The following is a 21,319-nucleotide window of genomic DNA, read 5'->3' as shown; positions in this document are numbered from 1 at the left end:
TTTTGGTTTACTTCAGCAGCCCAATTAAACAAAAGAACAATATGTTTGCCTGTGTAGTTTTCTTCATCTGTCCATTGAGGTTTTCATCAGTTGCTCTGTTTGTTTCAGACAACTGACTGTGACGGGACGTTGCACGGGTTTTTACAAAGAATACATCAAGTCGTCTTCTGTCCTTTTCTTACATTTGCCGTGTTTTAGCTCCACCTGCGTTCACTTTGGTTTATACTCAAGATGTTCTGCTGATCTTGCAGTTCTCCAGTGTCAGTCACTGTGAAGAATGTGCAGGAATGCCCTGGGAATGTCTGTCCTAGGCAAACATCATATAGTTTTAACCTCCAGAGACTTTAAAACAAGCCATTTTCACAGACGCCTACATGCATCTCTCAGGACGCACATCAGTCATTCTGAGAATGAAGCGATTATGAATAATCCTGCAAATTGCCTGAAACATCAGTGTGGGTGTTTGTGGTCCGGGAGCAGATGGACTGAGAAGGCTAGTTCAGGACATCACGGTGTGATTCGGGATCCCCCTCGCAGGGACGTTACAGGAATTTCCTCCACAGCTCAGCCATCTCTTCCAGGAAGCTAAATCTTCCCCGGTGCTTCTCTTGGCTGCCGCTGTGTTTCTAAACGGAGCGCCAAGCCGTGTGTCTGAGCAGCGCTTCACATGCGCTCGGCTCAGGCGTTGTTAACTGTCCATCTGAGACTCCACTCGCTGCATTTTAAATCACTCTGGAATCTGTTTTAAGGATTTGTCTAGTGGCTTTTTTTTTTTATCAACCACCTTCTAGTTCATGTCTTTATCAAAAATTACATTCAGATTATCATAATTTTTCATGAGTTTAAAATTTAAATATTTATTTAAATTGTAATTAAATATATTTTATTACTAATAATAAATCAATGGCAAATGTATTATTATTATTCTGTGACGTGGCTGCTTCCAGACATGAGCCAGTAGAAATGTATCTCAATTTGTATTTAATTTGAACATGGAGCTGCTTTCAGATCCCCATATCTATGGGACTGAACTATATAGGGCCTTGAAAATGAAGATTTCAAAAGAAAATTGAGAATCTAGGAGGATATAAAGATATCTTGAATACTTTTAGAGTTACAGGCATGACAACTTTGGAAAATTAATATTTATGGCACTCAGACACATATCTTCTATACAATTGAGATGATAGAAAAACACAAGATACATTTATAGTTTCAACATTATTTGTTCTTCAGATATTCCTCTTTAAAAGAAAAAAAGTATCAGCTGTATGAAAAGTGACCCACATTTGGTTTTTGACCACTGAAAATGTGTAATTTACCAATTTACTCATGGAGCCACATTAAGATCTCTGGGATTGAACCATCGAGGGCCTTTAAAATGAAGATACCAAAAGAAAAGTTTAAGAACCAGAATCTAAAAGGATATTATGATATCTTTAATACTTCTTGAGTTATAGACATGCAAACTTGAGGTAAAAAACACAAGAATTGCTTTTTTCCCATTTTTGAACTGTCACTGTTGGCATATAATGAAACAAAGATTGATAAAGTCAACAGATTTTACTAATAGATCTACCAATCTCTGTGTAAAAATAAAGTAATGATGCTCTCATCTTTCTAAAGTCATTTTTACACCCTCTAATTTGGCTCCAAATCTCAGGTGAAAATGGTCATTTTAACCCTCCTCTTCAAAAATGTGGATTACTCAGTAAACAAACATCTGTGACATTTAATATTTTGGCTTTCATCTCTATTAATGTTTGTCTTTCTACAGAAACAATATTAACAATCAAAAATTTGAGCCGGGAGAGTTTCCGAATTTGACACGGAATGACCCAATTGTTGTAGTAGTAGTTGTATAAGAACAATAATAATAATACCAGTAGCAACATTTTTATTATTATTATGATTATATTTGTCATTCTGGTCTCACTGCACAATTTATCAATGCTGGATTGTTCAAAAACAAAAATATAATTTTGTTGCAAATTATCACTCAGGTCTCCCTCTGACTAATGGAATTAGATCAAATATCAATTATTTCGACTGGCTTTTCACTATTATATTTGGATAATTTGTCATGTCAACTTCTGACTAAACCAGTTTAGTTTAAGTGTGGGTCTGCCTGTTTGTCCACATAACGAGGGATGGGTGGTGGGCTGTAAGGTATGAATATGGTATGAATATTTTTGGAAACCTGTACAGAAATAACACATTTTACAGCTGCCTCTGAGATCAAGGCCGATGCAGACGAGATCACGCTGCCTGTGTGGCACAAATCAAGACTCCCCGAGCTGTAGGGAACATGTAGGCAGCTCAGCAGGAGGGTGTCGTCTCAATACACTGCTTTTTACTCAAGAATCCTCTCGGGCGACATGTGTCCTTGTCTGTCGCCGTGTGTGTGTTTTCCTCCTCTTCCTCATCATGTGCCCTGCATCTTTTAGTTTAGTGCTAAAAGTGGGACACAGAGGGACCGTTCGGTCTTTGGGATGATTTCATCCTGCAAATATGCCACGGGGACAAAGGCACGTTCAGCCGCGGTGATAACAAGTGTGCCATCTTTAGATATACAGCACCCCCTCCCCTGCTGCACCCTTTCACTGCCCTCAAACCCTCCAGCTCCGGGCCTTTCACTACATCACATGAAAAGAGGCCCTGAACAGAGTTGTTTTGTGTGTGTATGTGACCCTGTTAATGGGATGCATGGAAATGTGAGCCATTCTACTGTGTCTGAAACAGATTGGTGGTGTACAAGCACCTGTATATTCCTCCTGCATCCAGTTTCTCATTTTCTGAATCAGCAAATTGGCAAAAATCTGATTTACATCGAGTTTTCTTCCAGGAACGAACACGGCACAATATTCCTCATTTAAATAATTCATATGCAGAATAAAGGGGCGGGGCCTGCTTGAGTTAGTAGTGTGTTGAAACTGGCGGGTATGGTAAGGGGCGGGACATTTCCCAAACACCAATCACAACACACTGCTCCAGCCGACCAATCAGAGCACATTGTGCTTTTCAGAAGGAGGGGCTTCATAGAGACAGGAACTAAACAGAGCGTTACTGACAGACTGGGAAGAGAGGAGCTGAACAATGGAGAATATGAGGAAAATAACCAACCTGTTCTAGTAGAGCACAAAAACAAGACTTTGAAACGGGGACCACTTTAATAGTTATAGTTTTAGTTACCGATAATAAACCTTGTCTAAAGTCTGGCTACCATGAAATATTCTAACTGCTAACAAACATTCGTTTTCTCTCCCTCTCAGAGGCAAGTTTGCTGTGGTGAGGAAGTGTGTGGAGAAAAGCACGGGTAAAGAGTTTGCAGCAAAGTACATGAGGAAGAGGAGGAAGGGTCAAGACTGCAGGACCGAGATCATTCATGAGATCGCCGTACTGGAGCTGGCAGCGGCCTGTCCACGCGTTGTCAATCTCCACGAAGTCTACGAGATGGCCAGTGAGATGGTACTCGTTCTGGAATAGTGAGTATCACACATTCAGTCTTCGTTTAAAACATCACACTGATTGATTTTCCTGCTTATCACCACTAAGACTGGGTTGAAGTACGCAATTTTAATCAATCTGCATCTTCAAGTTCAAGTTTTACATACAGCAAATTTATAGCTCTCAAATATCTTGTGCACTTGTACATATTCAAACAAGATGTTTAAAACATAAGAATCTCATTAAGTCACTACATTATAGTGATTTTGCAGGCTTGTGATTATGAACTGTGCTGTAACTTAATCAGTAAAACAGCCAGCGTCACGACACGCTGTTAAATATTGAGGTGAAATCCCATCCTGTCCAATTAAGGAAGTGCAGAGCGACTGCAGACCTGAGGATCAGTGGTGGTAAATGAGCAGGATATTGAAATAAGAGATGGACCTGAGTACATGGAGAGAAAACAAGAGCGAGTGAAAAGCAAAGAGCACTAATCCACCTATAAACCCCCGAAGCGTTACTGAGCATGCCTCAGTGAGCAGTCGCTATTCCAGCAACGTTCAGCATCCACACACACACACACACACACACACACACACACACACACACACACACACACACACACACACACACACACACACTGCTCTTTCATTGTGGTAATGTATGCATGTGCACTGGCATATTGGGTTTCCCTTGCAGCCAAATGCTGACATTGACATTGAACTTTGGGCTACGGGACGAAGCATTTCCGGCCCTACTGGTGCTCATCATCTTTACTGTACAGCTGCTGTTGTCCTTCACCCACTTTATTGTTCTCTGGGGGGAATTCACTCAATATCTGTTTGTGTGCTCCAATTCAGCCAGTATTTTCATCCTGTTGGTGGTCATATGAAGCAAATTTGATCTTCTAGAAAGGTCACATTGATAGTTTATTTCATTTGGCATGAAGTGGGTCACACATTTCTGGCTTCCACTCAACCATATCCTCTCTCTTCAGCCCTGAACGACCCAGACAATGAGCACAGATGGGATTTAACTTTGTCTCTTTGGACATTTTGTTTTGATCTGGAGTTTGATGGATTCATTGATTAATAAAATTTGGACTCTATTTCATTATGGCTCTCTTTCTAAAGATTAAGCAGCAGCGACTCATTCTTGGGGTTTATTGTGAGTTGAATCCCTACAATATGTCAAAGCGTTTGCACTTTGGCATCAGAGTATAATGCAAATCCTCCGACATAAAGCGAGTGGCTGATCAGCAGTGACCGTGTTGGTTTGTTGCTGTGCAGCTGCTTCTGTCCTGGTTGACCCGGTTCCCAGTGTCCGGCGTGAATGGACTGACCCTTGCAGTGGGGAGAGGGGTCAGCGCAGGAATGTTAATCTGCCCCTCCAAACACACAGAGTCCATAGAGTCTTCCCAACCATGGAAACCGACGAGACTCCTCCATTTACGAAGAAGCGTGTTAAGACTGCACGATAATGGTTAAACTGATAGTTTGCTCAGAAATTATAATCACAATTGTCATTTCTCTTTACACTTAAAGGATTAGTTCACTTGAGAATTAAAATTTCCTGATAATATACTCACCCCAATGTCATCCAAGATGTTCATGTCTTTCTTTCTTCAGTTAAAAGAAATGAAGGTTTTTGAGGAAAACATTCCAGGATTTTTCTCCATATAGTGGACTTCACTGGGGTTCAACGGGTTGAAGGTCCAAATGTCAGTTTCAGTGCAGCTTCAAAGAGCTCTACATGATCCCAGACGAGGAATAAGAGTCTTATCTAGAGAAACTAAAAAAAAATAAACATTTATATACTTTTTAACCACAAATGCTCGTCTTGCACTGCTCTGTGATGCTTCACGCATTATGTAATCATGTTGGAAAGGTCACGCGTGACCTAGACGGAAGTACCGCGGTAGGACGAAAAACTCCATCTCATTTTCTCCTCCAAATTTAAAATCGTCCGACACCTTTTAACACCTTTTTACCTTTTTTTGTAAAGGCCTTTTGACTTAGTCTTTGTACGTTCACTTTGTAAACACTGGATCGGTACTTCCGTCTACGTCACGCGTGACCTTTCCAACATGTTTACGTAATGCGTGGAGCATCTCAGAGCAGTGCAAGATGAGCATTTGTGGTTAAAAAGTATATAATTTTTTATTTTTTTTTTTAGAAAATGTCCGATGGTTTCTCTAGATAAGACTCTTATTCCTCGTCTGGGATCATGTAGAGCTCTTTGAAGCTGCACTGAAACTGACATTTGGACCTTCAACCCGTTGAACCCCAGTGAAGTCCACTATATGGAGAAAAATCCTTTAATCAGAATTTTTGCATCTAAATCAAGAGAACATCAATTTGCATGGTTTATTTTACCTCATCTAGATTCCGGATGTATTTATCATATAAATTAACACTTTTTACATTATGAAAACGTTTTTCCAACAATTCCAAATGATGTTAACGTTTTCTATTAATCTCTTTTAAGTATTAAAGCAAACACACACCTTTTGGAGGTGCAAGACTTTATGAAGAAAGTCTATAACTGCACACTCATCTTTTTCCGCAGTTAAGGAGATTGGGAAGATTGAGTAAAACACTGGGCAGAAAATGCATTTTAGAGAAAAGCTCTGATTTGGGGGTTTAAACTTTTGCATGAAAGCTTGTTGAGGCTTGGTAGCAATGCAATGGAAATGGAAATGTCAAAGGGCAAATATCGCAGATGATTTTGCTTAATTAATCGAGAGAAGCAGAAGAGTTGATGAATTTGCTGCATGCGTGACCTCATTGACGGGTTCGTTGGTCGACACCAATTCCATTTTCTCCCATGACTCCTTGCAGAACAATATCCCCGGCTCTGCTATATCGATAGGCTCGGCTCGCACGAGGAGGAGCTCTCTGCGCTCAAAGCGAGGTCATTTCCTCTCACCCACCAGTGAATGGCATGTGCTCAGCTGGATTGAGTTCAAATCTCTCATCATCTGCCCACACGGCCGTCCTTCACGAGCAGCTGTCTCCAAACATGCAAGCCATAGCCTGAAAGAAAGAGAAGGGGAATTTCCAAATGCATTTGACAAAAGCATTGTTAAAAATCGGTCACTTTTGCCAACATTGCTCAGAATTTGTTGCATATTTGGCTACTTTACAGTTTGTTTGTGTATTTAGAAGGCAAGACAGATTTAATTAGTGTCGCTTGCGAAGGTGGTGCTTGCCATTACCATTGCACACATTTCCAAAATCCAAAGTACACATTGACTATCAAAGTATACTCAATTTGATAGTATGCACAAACACAGGCGCTCGACACATGGAATGAAATTTTCATCCTTGTCTAGTGTCTGTTTCTCTCTCCAGAAGTTACGACCGATAAAAATGTTTTTGTGCTTGTTTAAACTAGTGTACACCACCTCACACAAGTGATTGTCAACACTGGATTGTCTCCAGTAGTTTGTTGTTCTGTCTCATCCTTTCCATTTATTTTCAACATTGAAAAATGGGTCAGCCAGTGTTGCCACCTTGCAAACAAACTAATTAGTGCAAAAAAATTCAAGGCACATACACGAGCTGAGCATATAAAGTATGCGGGGATAGAAATATCTTGCTGCACGTGTACAGTATGCTGATGATGATGAAAAGTGCACTGGTGCTCGTGGTGTCACGTTCTAGCTTTTTGGTATTGTTACAACCCTAGCAAATTTCACTAGTCGATACGAACTCATCCTACTAACAGCAAGGCTCAATACAATTTGTGACGCACGCTGGGTCACACACACTGCAAAGCCTAAATCTGCAGTATATTAGTCAAATTGCTTCCAAATAGATATAAATAACTGGAGCAGTTGGTGCATGTAGAGTGAACATAACTGTCAAATTGGCAGGTCGACTGCAACCGCACACATTTGTCTGCCTTTGATTGGTTGTATGGAGAAGCAGCCTGAGAGTCCAGCCAATGCAAATTACAAGGTGGGGGTGCCAGGATGGGAAAGATCATATTTTAAAACTGCGCTGAGTTTTAATCAAGCAATTCAACCACTGATGAAATATAATAACTTTGTGCAGCTAACCACAGCCCTCTTTTAGACAACAGTTGTCAGTGAGCATCCTGATTGCCTTCATATGGGGCAGTAAATCTGCTTTGACCGCGTCTTGCCAAGACCCCGGGGGGTTGGAGGGGCCATTAGGCAGATAATAGATTACAACAGCAGATTAGCATCCTAAGACACGGCCAAGAAGCTGCTGGTCAAGCAAATGCTTAACTTTGACCCCAATAACCAGGATAAGCATTTTTTCCAGATGAATCCACCTGAGGGCTATAAACCTGTCCGAATAGGCCACTTTAGGTCATCTTGAGTGAGACTAAATGGATACAGACTTTTAGTAAACAGTGAAAACTAACCAGTCAGACTTGGTCTACAAAACGGTTTGTATTAACAAGCTTGTGTTGTAGAGATAGTCTGTTGTGTTGCCTTGGAAGGATTATATTCTTTTTGGTTTCTGCATTAGTATTTAGTCTCTCTTAAATTGTTCCTTAATTGCTACCGTGCTTCCCTCGTCTTCAACCTCCAATCTCATTCTTGAGCTCATATTAGGGGAAAAGGCCCTGATATACAAAGGCGATTACCAGCCGGAGCAAACTTTTTTTGGAAAGTTCGCTTTCAAACTTCATTTTGTCCTGATTTTGTTCGAAATTACATCACAGCAATTTCGCTGGAAGTATAAGATTGCACGACATGATACAAAAAGCAGCAAAAGTAGAAGCTTATCTGAGTAAAGTGCCTGAAATTAGCCCCCTTTTTCTCCATCTGCACTATCCTCCATGATAATAGTTCTCTTTCAATCATGGGGAAGTAGAGCGTAATGCATTTCCCTCTTTCATGAACACGTGAAATCCAGAAAGAGCCAGTTGTGATCAACAGATTTTTCCTTTCTTTCCATCTTCCCTCGGGTGAGGGATATTTCGGGGCACTGGGACAGTTTAAAGGAGGGGATGTGGGTTTGGAAGGGGGTCTGGCTGGAATGATAGAGGGCTTATTCATGCTTTGCGGTGTCCGGCCGGCTGTTTGGGGCGAGTCGGGGGGCTCCCGGGTGCTCGATCAGGCTCGGCTCAAGAACGTGGCCTCATTGCGCCGGAGCTCCAGCTGGGAGTTCATTATGTCAGTGCTCTCAGCACCAGCACGTGAGCAGCCGGACCGTGGCCGGCAGCCCAGAGAGAGAGCGAGATGGAGCGAGCTGAGAGGGAGGGTCGGATCACTGCTCTATGGATTTAATCTCCAGAGCGAGGGTTGGGAAAACCCTGCCTACAGTGCTGGTTTAAGCAATCACTCATTCGCCAATGAATGCATATCAGCCCTGAGGTGTTACAGTAAGCGGCAGCTCGCTGCACCTGCTACAACATATCTGAGTTTTGACATCCATTTTGGATGCTTACTTTTTTCCCCAAGGAGCACAAGTGCTCCTAATTTGAAAAATTAGAATTTAGCATAAAGAACTTTATTGTGCGTAATGAAAATGTATCAAATAATTTGGGATACAAGCAAATTATTTACTGCTTTTTATTTAAAAATGATCACTGTTTTCAATTATTTTTGCTTCATATTGTATTTTTTTTTAATAGTTACGTGTTATTATAAATGTTTCCAGTTTTTGTAACCAAAATGCCAACAATAACCAGAAAAAAATTGTGTACAATGTTCCCAAGTTCAGGGAAGAAGCAGGCGGGAGCCAGCAACTTTAATCACAAAAAAAACCCATAAACAACAAAACGAAAGTAAAGCGGCGGCCCCTCATGGATGACTGCCATATAAACTAAAACAAAACACCAACATAAAGTCCAGGCCTTGTCCTCGCTCGTCTTGCACCGTCACTCCTCCTTTTATCCTTCCGGAGCTCCTCCGTGGGACTCGAGACCGGCGTTATTAACACTTGTGCCTCCGGCATCGCTCCGTTCCCACGGCTCTCGGCCTCACCCTGCTTGATACAGTGGGACTTTTAAATATAAACAAGCCCGAAATACATTGGGACTCTTATTAGGGATATAAGTGCGTAGCGCTGAAACTCTGTTGTAATTGGTAGAATTTCCAAGGATCAGCATTCTCCGATAAAAGTGATCGGGCAGACCAAACTGTAAGTCGTAGAAACTTGAAACTTTGAGGGCTGGTAGTACACACACCTTCTACAACGTTGCCAAGGCTTGCCCTGATCGGCCTGACGGGGGCGCTACAGCGGTCAAAAGTACGAAATGGCTCATAACTCCTAAACCGTCAGGCATAGGCTCAAGTGTCTTGTATCGTTGGGATCTTTGGATTCCTCAGATTTGCTGGGCAAAATTTTTGGGTATTTTGAATTTTTTGAAAAACCTACTTTTGCGAACTAGTCTTAGGTTTTTGGCCCGATCGGAACCAAACCAGTTCAGCGAGATTCTCTGGAGTCTGATTGTCAATAATTATCAAAAGGGGGAAAAAAAGTCCCTAAGGGCCGCCAAAACGTTCAAAGTGGGCGGAGCCACTTTTACTAAAATGGCTAAAACTCTTGAATGGAATGAGATTTTTTTTCACCAAACTTAGCACACCTTTGTAAGAGCTTATTCTGAGATCGTGTGAAAAAGGACATGGCGACTGTCCACTTGGTGGCGCTATAACAGGGGGAAAAAAAAAAACTGAAAATGGCTATAACTACTTCGCCGTTAGTCCGATCAACTTGAGAATTAGCATGCAGTGTTTTTGTCCGAGGTGTCACGACTGTCTATGAGGACATTGACGTATCTCAAAAAACATGGCTGCCATTGGCCAATGAAGTTTGAGCAGCTATCAGACAAGGTTAACGGCCAATCAGAACAAAACTCGCTGAGCCTGTTTGACTCGCAGCACTAGAGGCCTGTGAGAAATCAGCCCCCGGGGGGCGCCTTCGGGTTTTTTCAGGGGCGTAAAGGATTGTGTATCGAGTGATTTTTCGCACATGCCCACGACATTTGTACCACATGGAAGAACTCCTCATTCTGAGCAACTTTGCCGCTAGGACCGCCGCTGTCCATCGAATAATTCGTTAAATACTGGAGATTATTTTAAAAAACAACTTTGGTGAACTAGTCCTAGATTTTTGGCTCAACCTCGATAACTGTTAAAAAGCTTTAAAAACTATATATTTCCTATGGTATATTATTTGTATTTGCTGTAAATGGTCTTTTCCATCTATGATTGAGATGGTTACATTCTTGTTAATTAAAACATAATACCTTTTTATGCATGTGTTTAAAGGCCTTTAAGTGTTTGAACCCTGATAATTGCTGCTCACGGCTATATTTTTAAAATGTCTTTACTACTTCCAGCTTGTCATTCAAACATGGGGGAGATAAAATATGCACTCTAAAACTATCTAAAATAATACAAAGATCATTAAGTAAGCATTCATAATTCATCAACAGTGCATCATAAGCAATCTGTTGGTAATGTTGGTAATGTTGTGAAATGCTTGCACTGTTGAGCCCTGGATGGGTCGCAAACATGTATTCGAAGAACAAAGCCAACAAGCCTCGACTGGCTCTATTGGCCAGTGGAAAAGACAGAACAATGACAATGGCAAACCTTCACTCTTGTATGTGTGGAAATGAGCAGAAAATCAAAGATGAATTGATTCTCTGTCATTCCACTGCCATTGATTCATGAACATGTAGCTTTACAGATGTTGTATCGTCTCATCTAACCTGAAAAGGTTTTACTATGTTTACAGCACAGGCGTTACTGCACCAGAGCTCAGTTTGTTTGGTTGGTGTTGCAGACAGACACACATTAGTGCTGATTTTTGGTTTTAAAAGTAAAAGGGATGAAAACATGACTATAAATCTAAAGCTGGTCTTTTCTTCTTGAGTCTTAACCAGTGTTAAACAGCTGCGTTCACTGTAATAAAGCACGCGTACTGTGACTCTGAATCATTAATACAGTGTGAAAAGAGCCTTAAATCTGGTTAGGGTGAGTTTTGGTTTCCCATGACTGAGGAACAATCCAATGATCAGCTGGAGAACTGCATCAATTCTAATATGAATTATATAAACTGCATTTCTACAGTGTTTCTGTAGACATAGTTTCATAAAATCTGAGGTGACTTCTCAGGTTTATATGCACATTTTGTTTCAAGTAATTTTAGTGTCATACTGTTATATATAGGCCACTATTACAGTGTTAATATTTGAATTTATTTTTAATTTATTAGTTTTATTAATTTTTATTTAAGCTTTAGGCTAGTATTTTAGTATCATGTTAAACTGAATGAAAATGAGAAATGTTGAAAAAAGTTTTTAATATTTTATTTCAGTTAATGTAACAGTAATTTTAATAGTTGACTATAATAACCCTGTATTACACTGACTGTAGTAAAAGTTCTCCCACAGCACACGCTGAAGATGTTGGTAGTCAAGTGTACAATGCGCTGTTTATATTTGTTGTTCTCACACGCTTCAGCTGTTTCCTCCTACACAGTGGGAAATTGCAGCGACTGCTGCTCCCACCATGTGATAATCTGAGCCCAAATGGAGACTGATGCCTTGCCAGAAAGAATGTAGTGGGTGCAGTAGAGTGCTGTGAGCTGTGTGGGGAAAACCCAGTGACGGGTCACACCCAGGAGCTCAAACAGCTGGACTAGTTCTGTTCTGGTCCTTTCCCCTCTGTGGGATTGAGAGTATTATTTTTGACCAAATGTGATCTTACTGATGCTCTTGCTGTCATTTGCATCCATATTTTTATTTATTTATTTATTATTATTTAAAGTGGTTATAGTAGTAGTAATAACTAATATTATTAATAATGTGCAAACTGTGTATGTGGGTCAATGACGTGACGGGTCATTTTTTTTTTTTGTCCAAAGGCCTTAAATATTAATAAAAAACAAAGATATGACATCCAGAGTATGTAAGGTAGTACAACTAGATCTCTTTTATTGAATCCAAAAGGTTTTAATTATATTTTGCTACATATAAAGGTATTTTAAAGATTTTGAAGTGTCAAAAGGTCATTCGGTTTAACCGTCCAAAGGCCAATGCAGCCATTTCATTTGTGATTAAAATATCTTAAAATGTAATGTATATATTTTTTTATTCTGGCATGATTTTATAACATCATATATCAACAATTATATGATGTATTAAAATTGTGTGTAGAAGTCGTTGCTTTGTTATGAGAAAGAATGTCCGGAAAAATGAATTTCATTGATGTCATTCGGAGTAACCAATATAAAGGGTCATGCGGTCAATATCATGTGACAGGATGTGACATAAAACATGGGAATTTTTTTTATAAAACATGGAAAATGTTGTAATATTTTAAAAACTTATACTAAATTCAAAAGGTTTGATTGTCCTTCAACCTGTTAGCATTGTTTGAAAATGTCGTCATTCGGTAAAACCAAAATTTTGGTTAAACTGAATGACTTTTTTGGTGACAAATTTTGTCCATCTTGTAATAAATGACAAAAGCAGTGTTAATTGATTTATAAAAACCACATAATCTCATTGTTGACACTTAATAAAACTTCAAAATTAATTATATCTCCATTATGTTGTTTTACACTTTTAAAAACCTTAAAAACAATGACCCATATATGGTAATATAAATTTAATATATAAATAATAATAATAAATAATAATAAAATAATAATAATGGTTGTTGTGGTTATTACAAATTTAAATAATTTATTATTATTATCATTATTATTTAAAGTAGTAGTAATAACTAGTAATATTAATAATGTGCAAATGTATGGTAATATAATTTATTATAAATAATGTATTACTACATATAATAAATGATAAATGTTATATTATATATTATAATAAATAGTGATAATGTGCAAAAATATGATGATAATACAATGCAATATTTTGTTGTTATTACTCATTTAAATAACTTTTAATTAGTAATAGTAATAAATAATAAATGTGTAAATGGTATATATGGTGATAATACAATATTTTATTTTATTATTATTTTTTTGTTATTGTTTAATATCAATTTATATTTTAACCTTTTATACTTTTTAAACCATTTTTTGTGAAGTGTATAGCTTATGATTGGCCAAGATGTGGAATATCAAATTAATTGAGGTAATCATGGACAGATTAATGGATTGTCAAATGGACTTTAAACAAACCTAAATCAACTACTGAGTGATGTCACATGACCTCGTACACCTGATCACCGTTGATTTTCCAGCAGTGTTCATTGTAAAACTCTTCTTTCTTTTAACTGCGTCTCACATCAGATGGGCCTTTCACAGAATCCTAGTGAATTACTCAGAGTGCTTTTGTGATCTGACAGTGAAAAGATTCTGGAAATAGATCCGCTGGTTAAAGGTTCACCCCTCTGTTTGATCTCTAATGGGAACTCCATCCCAGAAGAACAGGCTTCACATTTAAAGGAAAACACTGAGGCCTCAGAGTGTGTGTGTGAGTGTGTGTGTGAGTGTGTGTGTGTGTGTGTTTGTGTGTGGGGCTGGTTGGTTGGTGGTTCCCTTTATATCTGTGTGTGTGTGTATTAGTGCGGGCTCTAACCCCTACATTGCATTAGTGATGTGATCGCCCAGACGTACCCTCATCCGACCCAGAAAACATGACCTAGTTATGAGCTGGCTCTAGATGTCAGGGTTTTTCCTCCATGTATTTCTCTTCAGACTGTACGGGCAGCGTTTGGCACCGCTGGATGTTAATTACGGCTCCGCACAGAGGAGCCTTTGGCCTGCGTGTCTCTAGAGGGCGAGAGACAGAAGAGCCTCTGAAAGACTGCAGGAGAATGTTTTACAGCTGCGCGGGTGTGAATGACTTTCCCCTGCCAGACCGTCTCGCTCAGGTTATGACGGGTCATAAGAGCCTCGTAAACACTGAACATGGCTTTACATTTCACAGAATAGAGCTGGGTTTGTGTGTGTGAATATTAACGTATACACTGTATGTTCTGTTTATAGCAGTGTTGTCATAGTACTAACATTACTAAAACTGACATGAAAATAATTTAAAGATTAAAAAAAATTAAAAAATGGGAAAAAAAATACTAAAATTAATGAGAAACTAAAAAAATAAAAATACAAGCTGATTCAAAATATTATACCATAATAGTGTGTGTGTGTGTGTGTCCAGATATCCATGGTTTCAGCTCCATTCAGTCCTCTCACTCGCAGCTGAATCTCAGATCCCACAGAATGAGATTACAGGAGGAATCACGCACACAAGCTTATCGCTTGGACACTTGAGGACGAACTGTAGGCAGTTATCTAATCCCACACGAACTGCCCAGAGCGGTCAAACGTCCCCGCCGTCACCACTAGTGTCCCGCGTACACCCTTTTAGATAACATGCGTGTTAAATGACATGGGCCAGTTAAGCCTGATGTTTTGAGCGTCACTGTTACTATTATCCATACTTGAGATTTCTGCTTTCTTTTCTTATTGTGTCTTTGGGAGCATCCTCACATAAACCCTCAGCTCGTCCGCAGCACATGCCGCTCTGGGCCTGAGGCGGCTGTCTTTCCCCTGTCTGTGTCTAATCGAATTCATCACGCTGTCTGATCCGGAATGCAGGAAATTGGGAATCGTCTGCCAGCATGTGAAAGGGTGCGTGCTGAGGACATGTGTCTGCGTTATTAGCAGCACCGCTACCTGCGCTGACACTCGGTCAAGCTTAACGCCCTTGGATTAAGGGTTTTTCTGACCCCGGTTTAAAACATTAAAACATATTTGAGCAGCAGCAGGGTCAGATATGGATTATATTTTAGATTTGGATATTGCTCGGACGCTCTGTTCATCCATATAACAAGCTCATCATGCTCTAGTGTTTATTTTGGTTGCAGGCATGTCCCGAACACAAGAGAGAGCGCTCATTGTTCTAAATGTGCTGTAGTTAAAATCACATGGTTGTACAAACATTTTTAGAAATGTCATTTGGTCAGCTCTTTGCCTTGTTGTTTCAGGGGTGAAGCAGCTCCTCTGGGTTTAAAATATCCCGTTGGAAGACGGACACAAACACAGACACACAGACACACACACACACACACACACACACAAACACACAACTTCTGATCTCCCTTTTGCTGCCAATTTAATTCAAAATAAACATAATACTGAGAACTGAAAAACAGGTGGTGCATTTTAAGAAGGATGCACTGAAGTTTAATTTACTTTTTAATTTACCCTCATTTTGATTTCTTCTGCAGAACACACACACACACACACACACACACACACACACACACACACACACACACATATATATATATATATATATATATATATATATTAGAATATACATATATTGAAGATTTTTCTCCATGCAAGTTCATGGTGATGACAGCTTTAGCTCCAAAAATTAAAAAAAAATAATCATAAAAGTAAAATAGAAGTCTCCTCTGCTCACCTGATCAAAAATACAGTAAAAAACAGTGAAATATTTTTCCAGTGTAAATCAGCTGTTTTCTATGTGAATATATAGTAAAGTGTAATTTATTCCTGTGATCAAAGCTGAATTTTCAGCATCATTACTCCAGTCTTCAGTGTCACATGATCCTTCAGAAATCATTCTGATATGATGATTTGATGATCAAGAAACATTTATGATTATTATCAATGCTGAAAACAGTTCATATTCATATTTGGAAACGGTCATACATTTCATTCTTCAATATTCTTTGATAAATACTAAGTTCAAAAGAACAGCATTTATTTGAAATAGAATCTTTTGTAACATTATAAATGTCTTTACTGTCACTTTTGATCAATTTAATGTATCCTTGATGGGGAAAAAGTATTAATTTGTCCTCAAAACTCAATGTTGGAGAGTTGAACGTTCAGTAGATCAACAGGTTCATTGGAAAATACCCAATTCAAAAGAACGATTCATGAACTGATTCAGTTGAGTTCAGTTCACTGAATCATTGATTTGGCTCGAATCATCAGAGATTCTTCAAAAACTCTCGTTTTGTGTTCTACAGAAAGTAAATAATGACATTTTGAGTGACCCATTGCTGTAACATCTGTATGTTAATGAGTGTGTATTATTCTCTGTTCAGTGCCGCAGGAGGGGAGATCTTTAACCAGTGTGTGGCCGAGAGAGACGAGGCCTTTAAAGAGGAAGATGTGAAGAGACTGATGAGGCAGATTCTAGAAGGAGTGGCCTTTCTTCACAGGAGCAACGTGGTGCATCTGGACCTCAAAGTGAGTTACGATGAAGTGAAATGTTTTAAAATTTAACAGACTTATTTAAAGGTGTCAGGGTTGTGTTTGACATTTTTGTGGGCTAAATACATTTGCTTTATTCACCAGAGCTACAAATGTGTAATTATACCAGAGTTTCACGTATATAATTATACCAGCATTGTAACGGTTTGGTAGTTTTACTTCAGGAGTGTTTCTCTCTTTCAGCCTCAGAATATCCTCCTCACCAGTGAATCTCCTCTCGGGGACATAAAGGTTGTGGATTTCGGCCTGTCGAGGTTGGTAAGCAGCAGCCATGAGATCAGGGAAATTATGGGAACACCGGAGTATGTAGGTAGGCATCAATCCTGTACCGTATTCAAACTTCATATATACTGTACATACACGACACTCTTAGAAATAAAGCTTCTCTGAACCTACAAATGCCATAGAAAAACCTTTTTGGGTTCCTATTATTCTTTTGTTTCTGAATTCCCTGAAACGAGTTTTCTTCACAATATACCTTATTTAAGTAATTCTTATGCAGAATAAAGGGGCGGGGCCTGGTTGAGTTAGTTAGTAGTGTGTTGAAACTGGCGGTTATGGTAAGGGGCGGGACATTTCCCAAACACCAATCACAACACACTGCTCCAGCCGACCAATCAGAGCACATTGTGCTTTTCAGAAGGAGGGGCTTCATAGAGACAGGAACTAAACAGAGCGTTACTGACAGACTGGGAAGAGAGGAGCTGAACAATGGAGAATATGAGGAAAATAATCAACATTCAATCTAGTAGAGCCCAAAAACAACATCAAGACTTTGAAATCCACATTTTAAAAATCTAAAGACCCGTTATCCATTAAAGAACTTTTTGCCCAATGGAAAGATTCTATGGAACTAATAAACAAGCTTTATTTTTAAGAGTGTTTGGACTGAATGTATGTAATTGATTTCTTTTATCATTACAGCACCAGAAGTCCTGAATTATGAGCCAATAAGCACAGCAACTGACATGTGGTGAGTAGATTTTCCACATTACCATGTTCACATAATGTGTCCTTATCACACAATAGACACACTTTGTTGTTTTACCATCAGTAATTCTCTAGTGAAAGGGCTTTCGCACCATCGCTGGTTCAGTGCTGGCTGTTTCCCTCAGCTGTTTGGCTTCAGGATATATTATGCAAAAACATTTGTACCCTACAGTCTTTTATCAACAATACTGCTTTGAGAAGAGTCTATATTTGTTAGATAAATGTGATGTTGTTGTTGAGTGCGTGATCCTCTCTCCCTCTCTGACAGGAGCATCGGTGTCCTCGCTTACGTGATGCTGACGGGAATCTCGCCGTTCCTGGGCGACGATAAGCAGGAGACCTTCCTCAACATCTCTCAGATCAATGTCAGCTACACGGAGGAAGAGCTGGAGCAGCTGGACGGAGCTGCCGTCCACTTCATCAAGTCCCTGCTCATCAAAGAGCCAGAGTAAGACATTAAACTATTGATATATACACTTCTGTTCAGCTAGGATACATTAAAATGATCAAAAGTGACAGTAAAGACATTTATGATGTTACAGAAAATTTCAAATAAATATCTAGTTCGGTCATGAAACTCTAGAGGGCGCAGGCTGACCGGTCCTTTTCATCTGCATGGCCTCTGCTGATCCTGCAGCCAATGAAATTGCTTGCTCAACATTTAAATAGTGTGGTTCAGAGTTTGCTGTAATCTGTCAGAGTTCCTGTGAAATTCATCTGCCTAAGATAAGTGAACAGTCTTTAATTATTCCATATCACTGAACAATGCTGCGTGATCTGCATTCAAAAATTCATGGAGTAAGCAAACACACACATGTACAGAATCATGTCTGATGTTTTACATGTTGTGTGAGTTATTAAACATGAGTGTGTGTTTTGAGTGGATGGCAGCTGTGAGGTCACAGACATGCTTGTGTGAGAACAGGTTTAAGTGACATTAGGTTTTGTCATGAAGATAAAATCTGCAGGTTACCCTGCGGTTTCCTGTTTGTCACATGACCATATTTTTGGATGAGCTGTTTGAACACTGCAAGATATAAATAAATACATGCAGCACACGCTTGCTCAGGTGGTTTCTGGGGTTATTTTCTCCTCCTCTATTAGTATGCAATGTGATGTCGTTCGTTAAAGTCACACACAGTGTGTGTTTCTAACTAGGTAAGTATCAGCCATATTGGCTCAGGCACATAGCTGGTTTGGGCTGTATTGTCCTGTTGTCAGAAGCATGTTTTGTTGGGGGATTTGTGCGTGTGTGCGCGCGTGTGTGTGTGCGTGTGTGTGTATTTATGCAGCAGCAGCAGATCGTTCAGGCTCACAGCAGCATCTCTGTGTGTTCATACTTGTTCTGCAGCAGATCTAGTCCACCAAATACATTAACATTGCCATATTCAATAATCATGAGTTGTTGTCATGATTGAAATGATGTTCTTTTGAACTTTCTATTCATCAAAGAATCCTAAAAAATAAAATGTATCACAGTTTCCACAAAAATATGAACTGTTTTCAACATTGATAATAATCATAAATGTTTCTTGATCATCAAATCATCATATTAGAATGATTTCTGAAGGATCATGTGACACTGAAGACTGAAAATTCAGCTTTGATCACAGGAATAAATTACACTTTACTATATATTCACATAGAAAACAGCTGATTTACACTGGAATAATATTTCATGATTTACTGTATTTTTGATCAAATAAACACAGCCTTGGTGAGCAGAAGAGACTCTTTCAGAAACAAATCTTACCAACCCCAAACTTTTGAAATGCGGATATTATTATTATTATTATTATAATTATATTTTTTTTAATTTTGATATAACACTTTTGATATAATATAACTTTTGAAATGTTTAATATATTTACTGATGTTTTCCCTTCAAAATGATGTCATGTCCTGGATGATGTCATTAACCCTTGTGCGACATTATGGACATTTTTGTCTTTTTCAGTTTGTTTTTTGATCATTTTGCCTGTGTTAATGCCAACTACATACATTTTGGCACAAGTGTGTATTTTTATTGTAATTTTACTATTTCATCCTCATTTCCTTTAATAAATCTATTTTACACTAATAACACAAAATAGTTCCTCTCAGGACCTTGATGACAAAAATGTCCCCATTGAAACTGAAAATTTTACTTGTGTTCCAGTGGAGTTTTTCTGGCATCTAATGGGGAAAATTAGGTACTGCGCCCAAACAAAATCTTACTGAAAGCTCATTTTTTGAGATATCAACCTCAAATTTAGAACACAACTTTAGATTTATGGCTTTGATTTTCTAGCAGTTTTAGAGTTCAGCATGTTTCATAACATATATATTTTACATAAAATAATGTTCATAAATCATTTTTATAAACCTCTTATCTTTTTTTTGTTGTTTCACTTTTTTTTACTTCAAGATTCTGCCAAGGGTCTTCTTTAAAATGAGACCAAACTGAAGTCTGTGCTCCCAAGATTCAAAGTTTTTTGACAAGGACATTTTTGTCCTCGATGGACCTATGTGTAACTTTTGTTTAATTGACGCACAAGGGTTAAAGGAGAATGTGACAATTCACTCCATAACATGGCTGTTGTCCACAGGAGCCGCGCCACCGCTGAAGACTGCCTGAAGCACCAGTGGCTGCAGCGGGGTCAGGAGAGCGTCTCTGAGCCCGTCAGCCCCGCCGCCTCCAGCCATGATGAAGAGGTGGAGGAGAGCGCTCAGCTGACGGAGGAGCTCATCGTCATGGCCGCCTACACCCTCGGCCAGTGCCGCCAGTCCTCGGATCAAGAGAGCCTGACCCCGGACCAGAAGGCCATCTCCAAACGCTTCAAGTTCGAGGAGCCCTTCTCCACCCTTCCTGGAGGATTCATCTACTGAAGCTGCACTTCATCACCTCATCATCTGAAGCCAAACCATCTGTTCTGTGTTTGTGCTGCTTTATATTTACATGGTTGTGTTTCTGAAGCCTTGCTGTGACTCTCTCTCGCTCTTCTCTTTCTTCCAGTTTTCTTTTGTGCCATGCTCAGATATTTGATGATAAGGGTTCTTGTGATGTTTGCCATGTTTGTACAAAATTAATGTTGTTTGTTTTTCTGCAATCCAGAGGCGAGCAGAATTAAATGTAAATTAATCATTTTATTTTAAGAGTATTTCAGTGTCGTGTTTAAAAAGCCATTTTGTATGTTCCGTTCAGGTGAAGACTTCCACAGCAATAACTCCATTCACACGCTTACATCTGAGTTTATTTTAACTCATGTTAGAGTTACAACTGTAAATTGTCACTATAAAGAATATTTTAATGGCAACAAATTTCAAAGTGACTGTCTTAATGCTGTAAATAAAAAATTGTCTTGATGGCCACTCACTCTCCCTCATTATTATTATTATTATTATTATTACATATCTGATCCAGGGTGGACTAATGTAACCTTTGGAAAAATATAAATTAATATTGATAATAAATAATTATAGTAATAATAGTCTATTATTATAAGTATTGTAATAAAAGTCTATTATAGAATTGTTAGCACTATATTATAATTTATTTATTGTTATAGTAGCTTATTAAAGTGTTACTAATATCAATTATACTTTTATATAAAAATACAGTAATAATAGTCTATTATGATTATTATTATCAATGATACATTTATATAAAAATTATAGTAATAATAATAAAC

At 38.8% G+C, this 21,319-nt stretch overlaps 1 protein-coding gene across 1 annotated transcript in view; it reads left to right on the top strand.

The window, feature by feature from the left end:
• The window catches only part of stk17a (serine/threonine kinase 17a), a 32,717-nt gene extending 11,718 nt beyond the window's left edge, over positions 1-20,999 (top strand). Inside the window, exons 2-7 of the mRNA XM_051882901.1 lie at positions 3,273-3,485; positions 16,490-16,634; positions 16,842-16,968; positions 17,583-17,631; positions 17,917-18,096; positions 20,237-20,999. Coding sequence (XP_051738861.1) covers positions 3,273-3,485; positions 16,490-16,634; positions 16,842-16,968; positions 17,583-17,631; positions 17,917-18,096; positions 20,237-20,516 — 994 coding nt within the window. The 3' untranslated portion in view covers positions 20,517-20,999. The remainder of the gene's footprint in view (positions 1-3,272; positions 3,486-16,489; positions 16,635-16,841; positions 16,969-17,582; positions 17,632-17,916; positions 18,097-20,236) is intronic.
• The last annotated feature ends 320 nt before the right edge of the window (positions 21,000-21,319 follow it).

Source organism: Ctenopharyngodon idella, chromosome 23 (assembly GCF_019924925.1).
Source record: "Ctenopharyngodon idella isolate HZGC_01 chromosome 23, HZGC01, whole genome shotgun sequence".
Classification (NCBI taxonomy): Eukaryota; Metazoa; Chordata; class Actinopteri; order Cypriniformes; family Xenocyprididae; genus Ctenopharyngodon; species Ctenopharyngodon idella.
The sequence above is the reverse complement of the archived record's forward strand: the minus strand, read 5'-3'. Positions and strand labels throughout refer to the sequence as shown.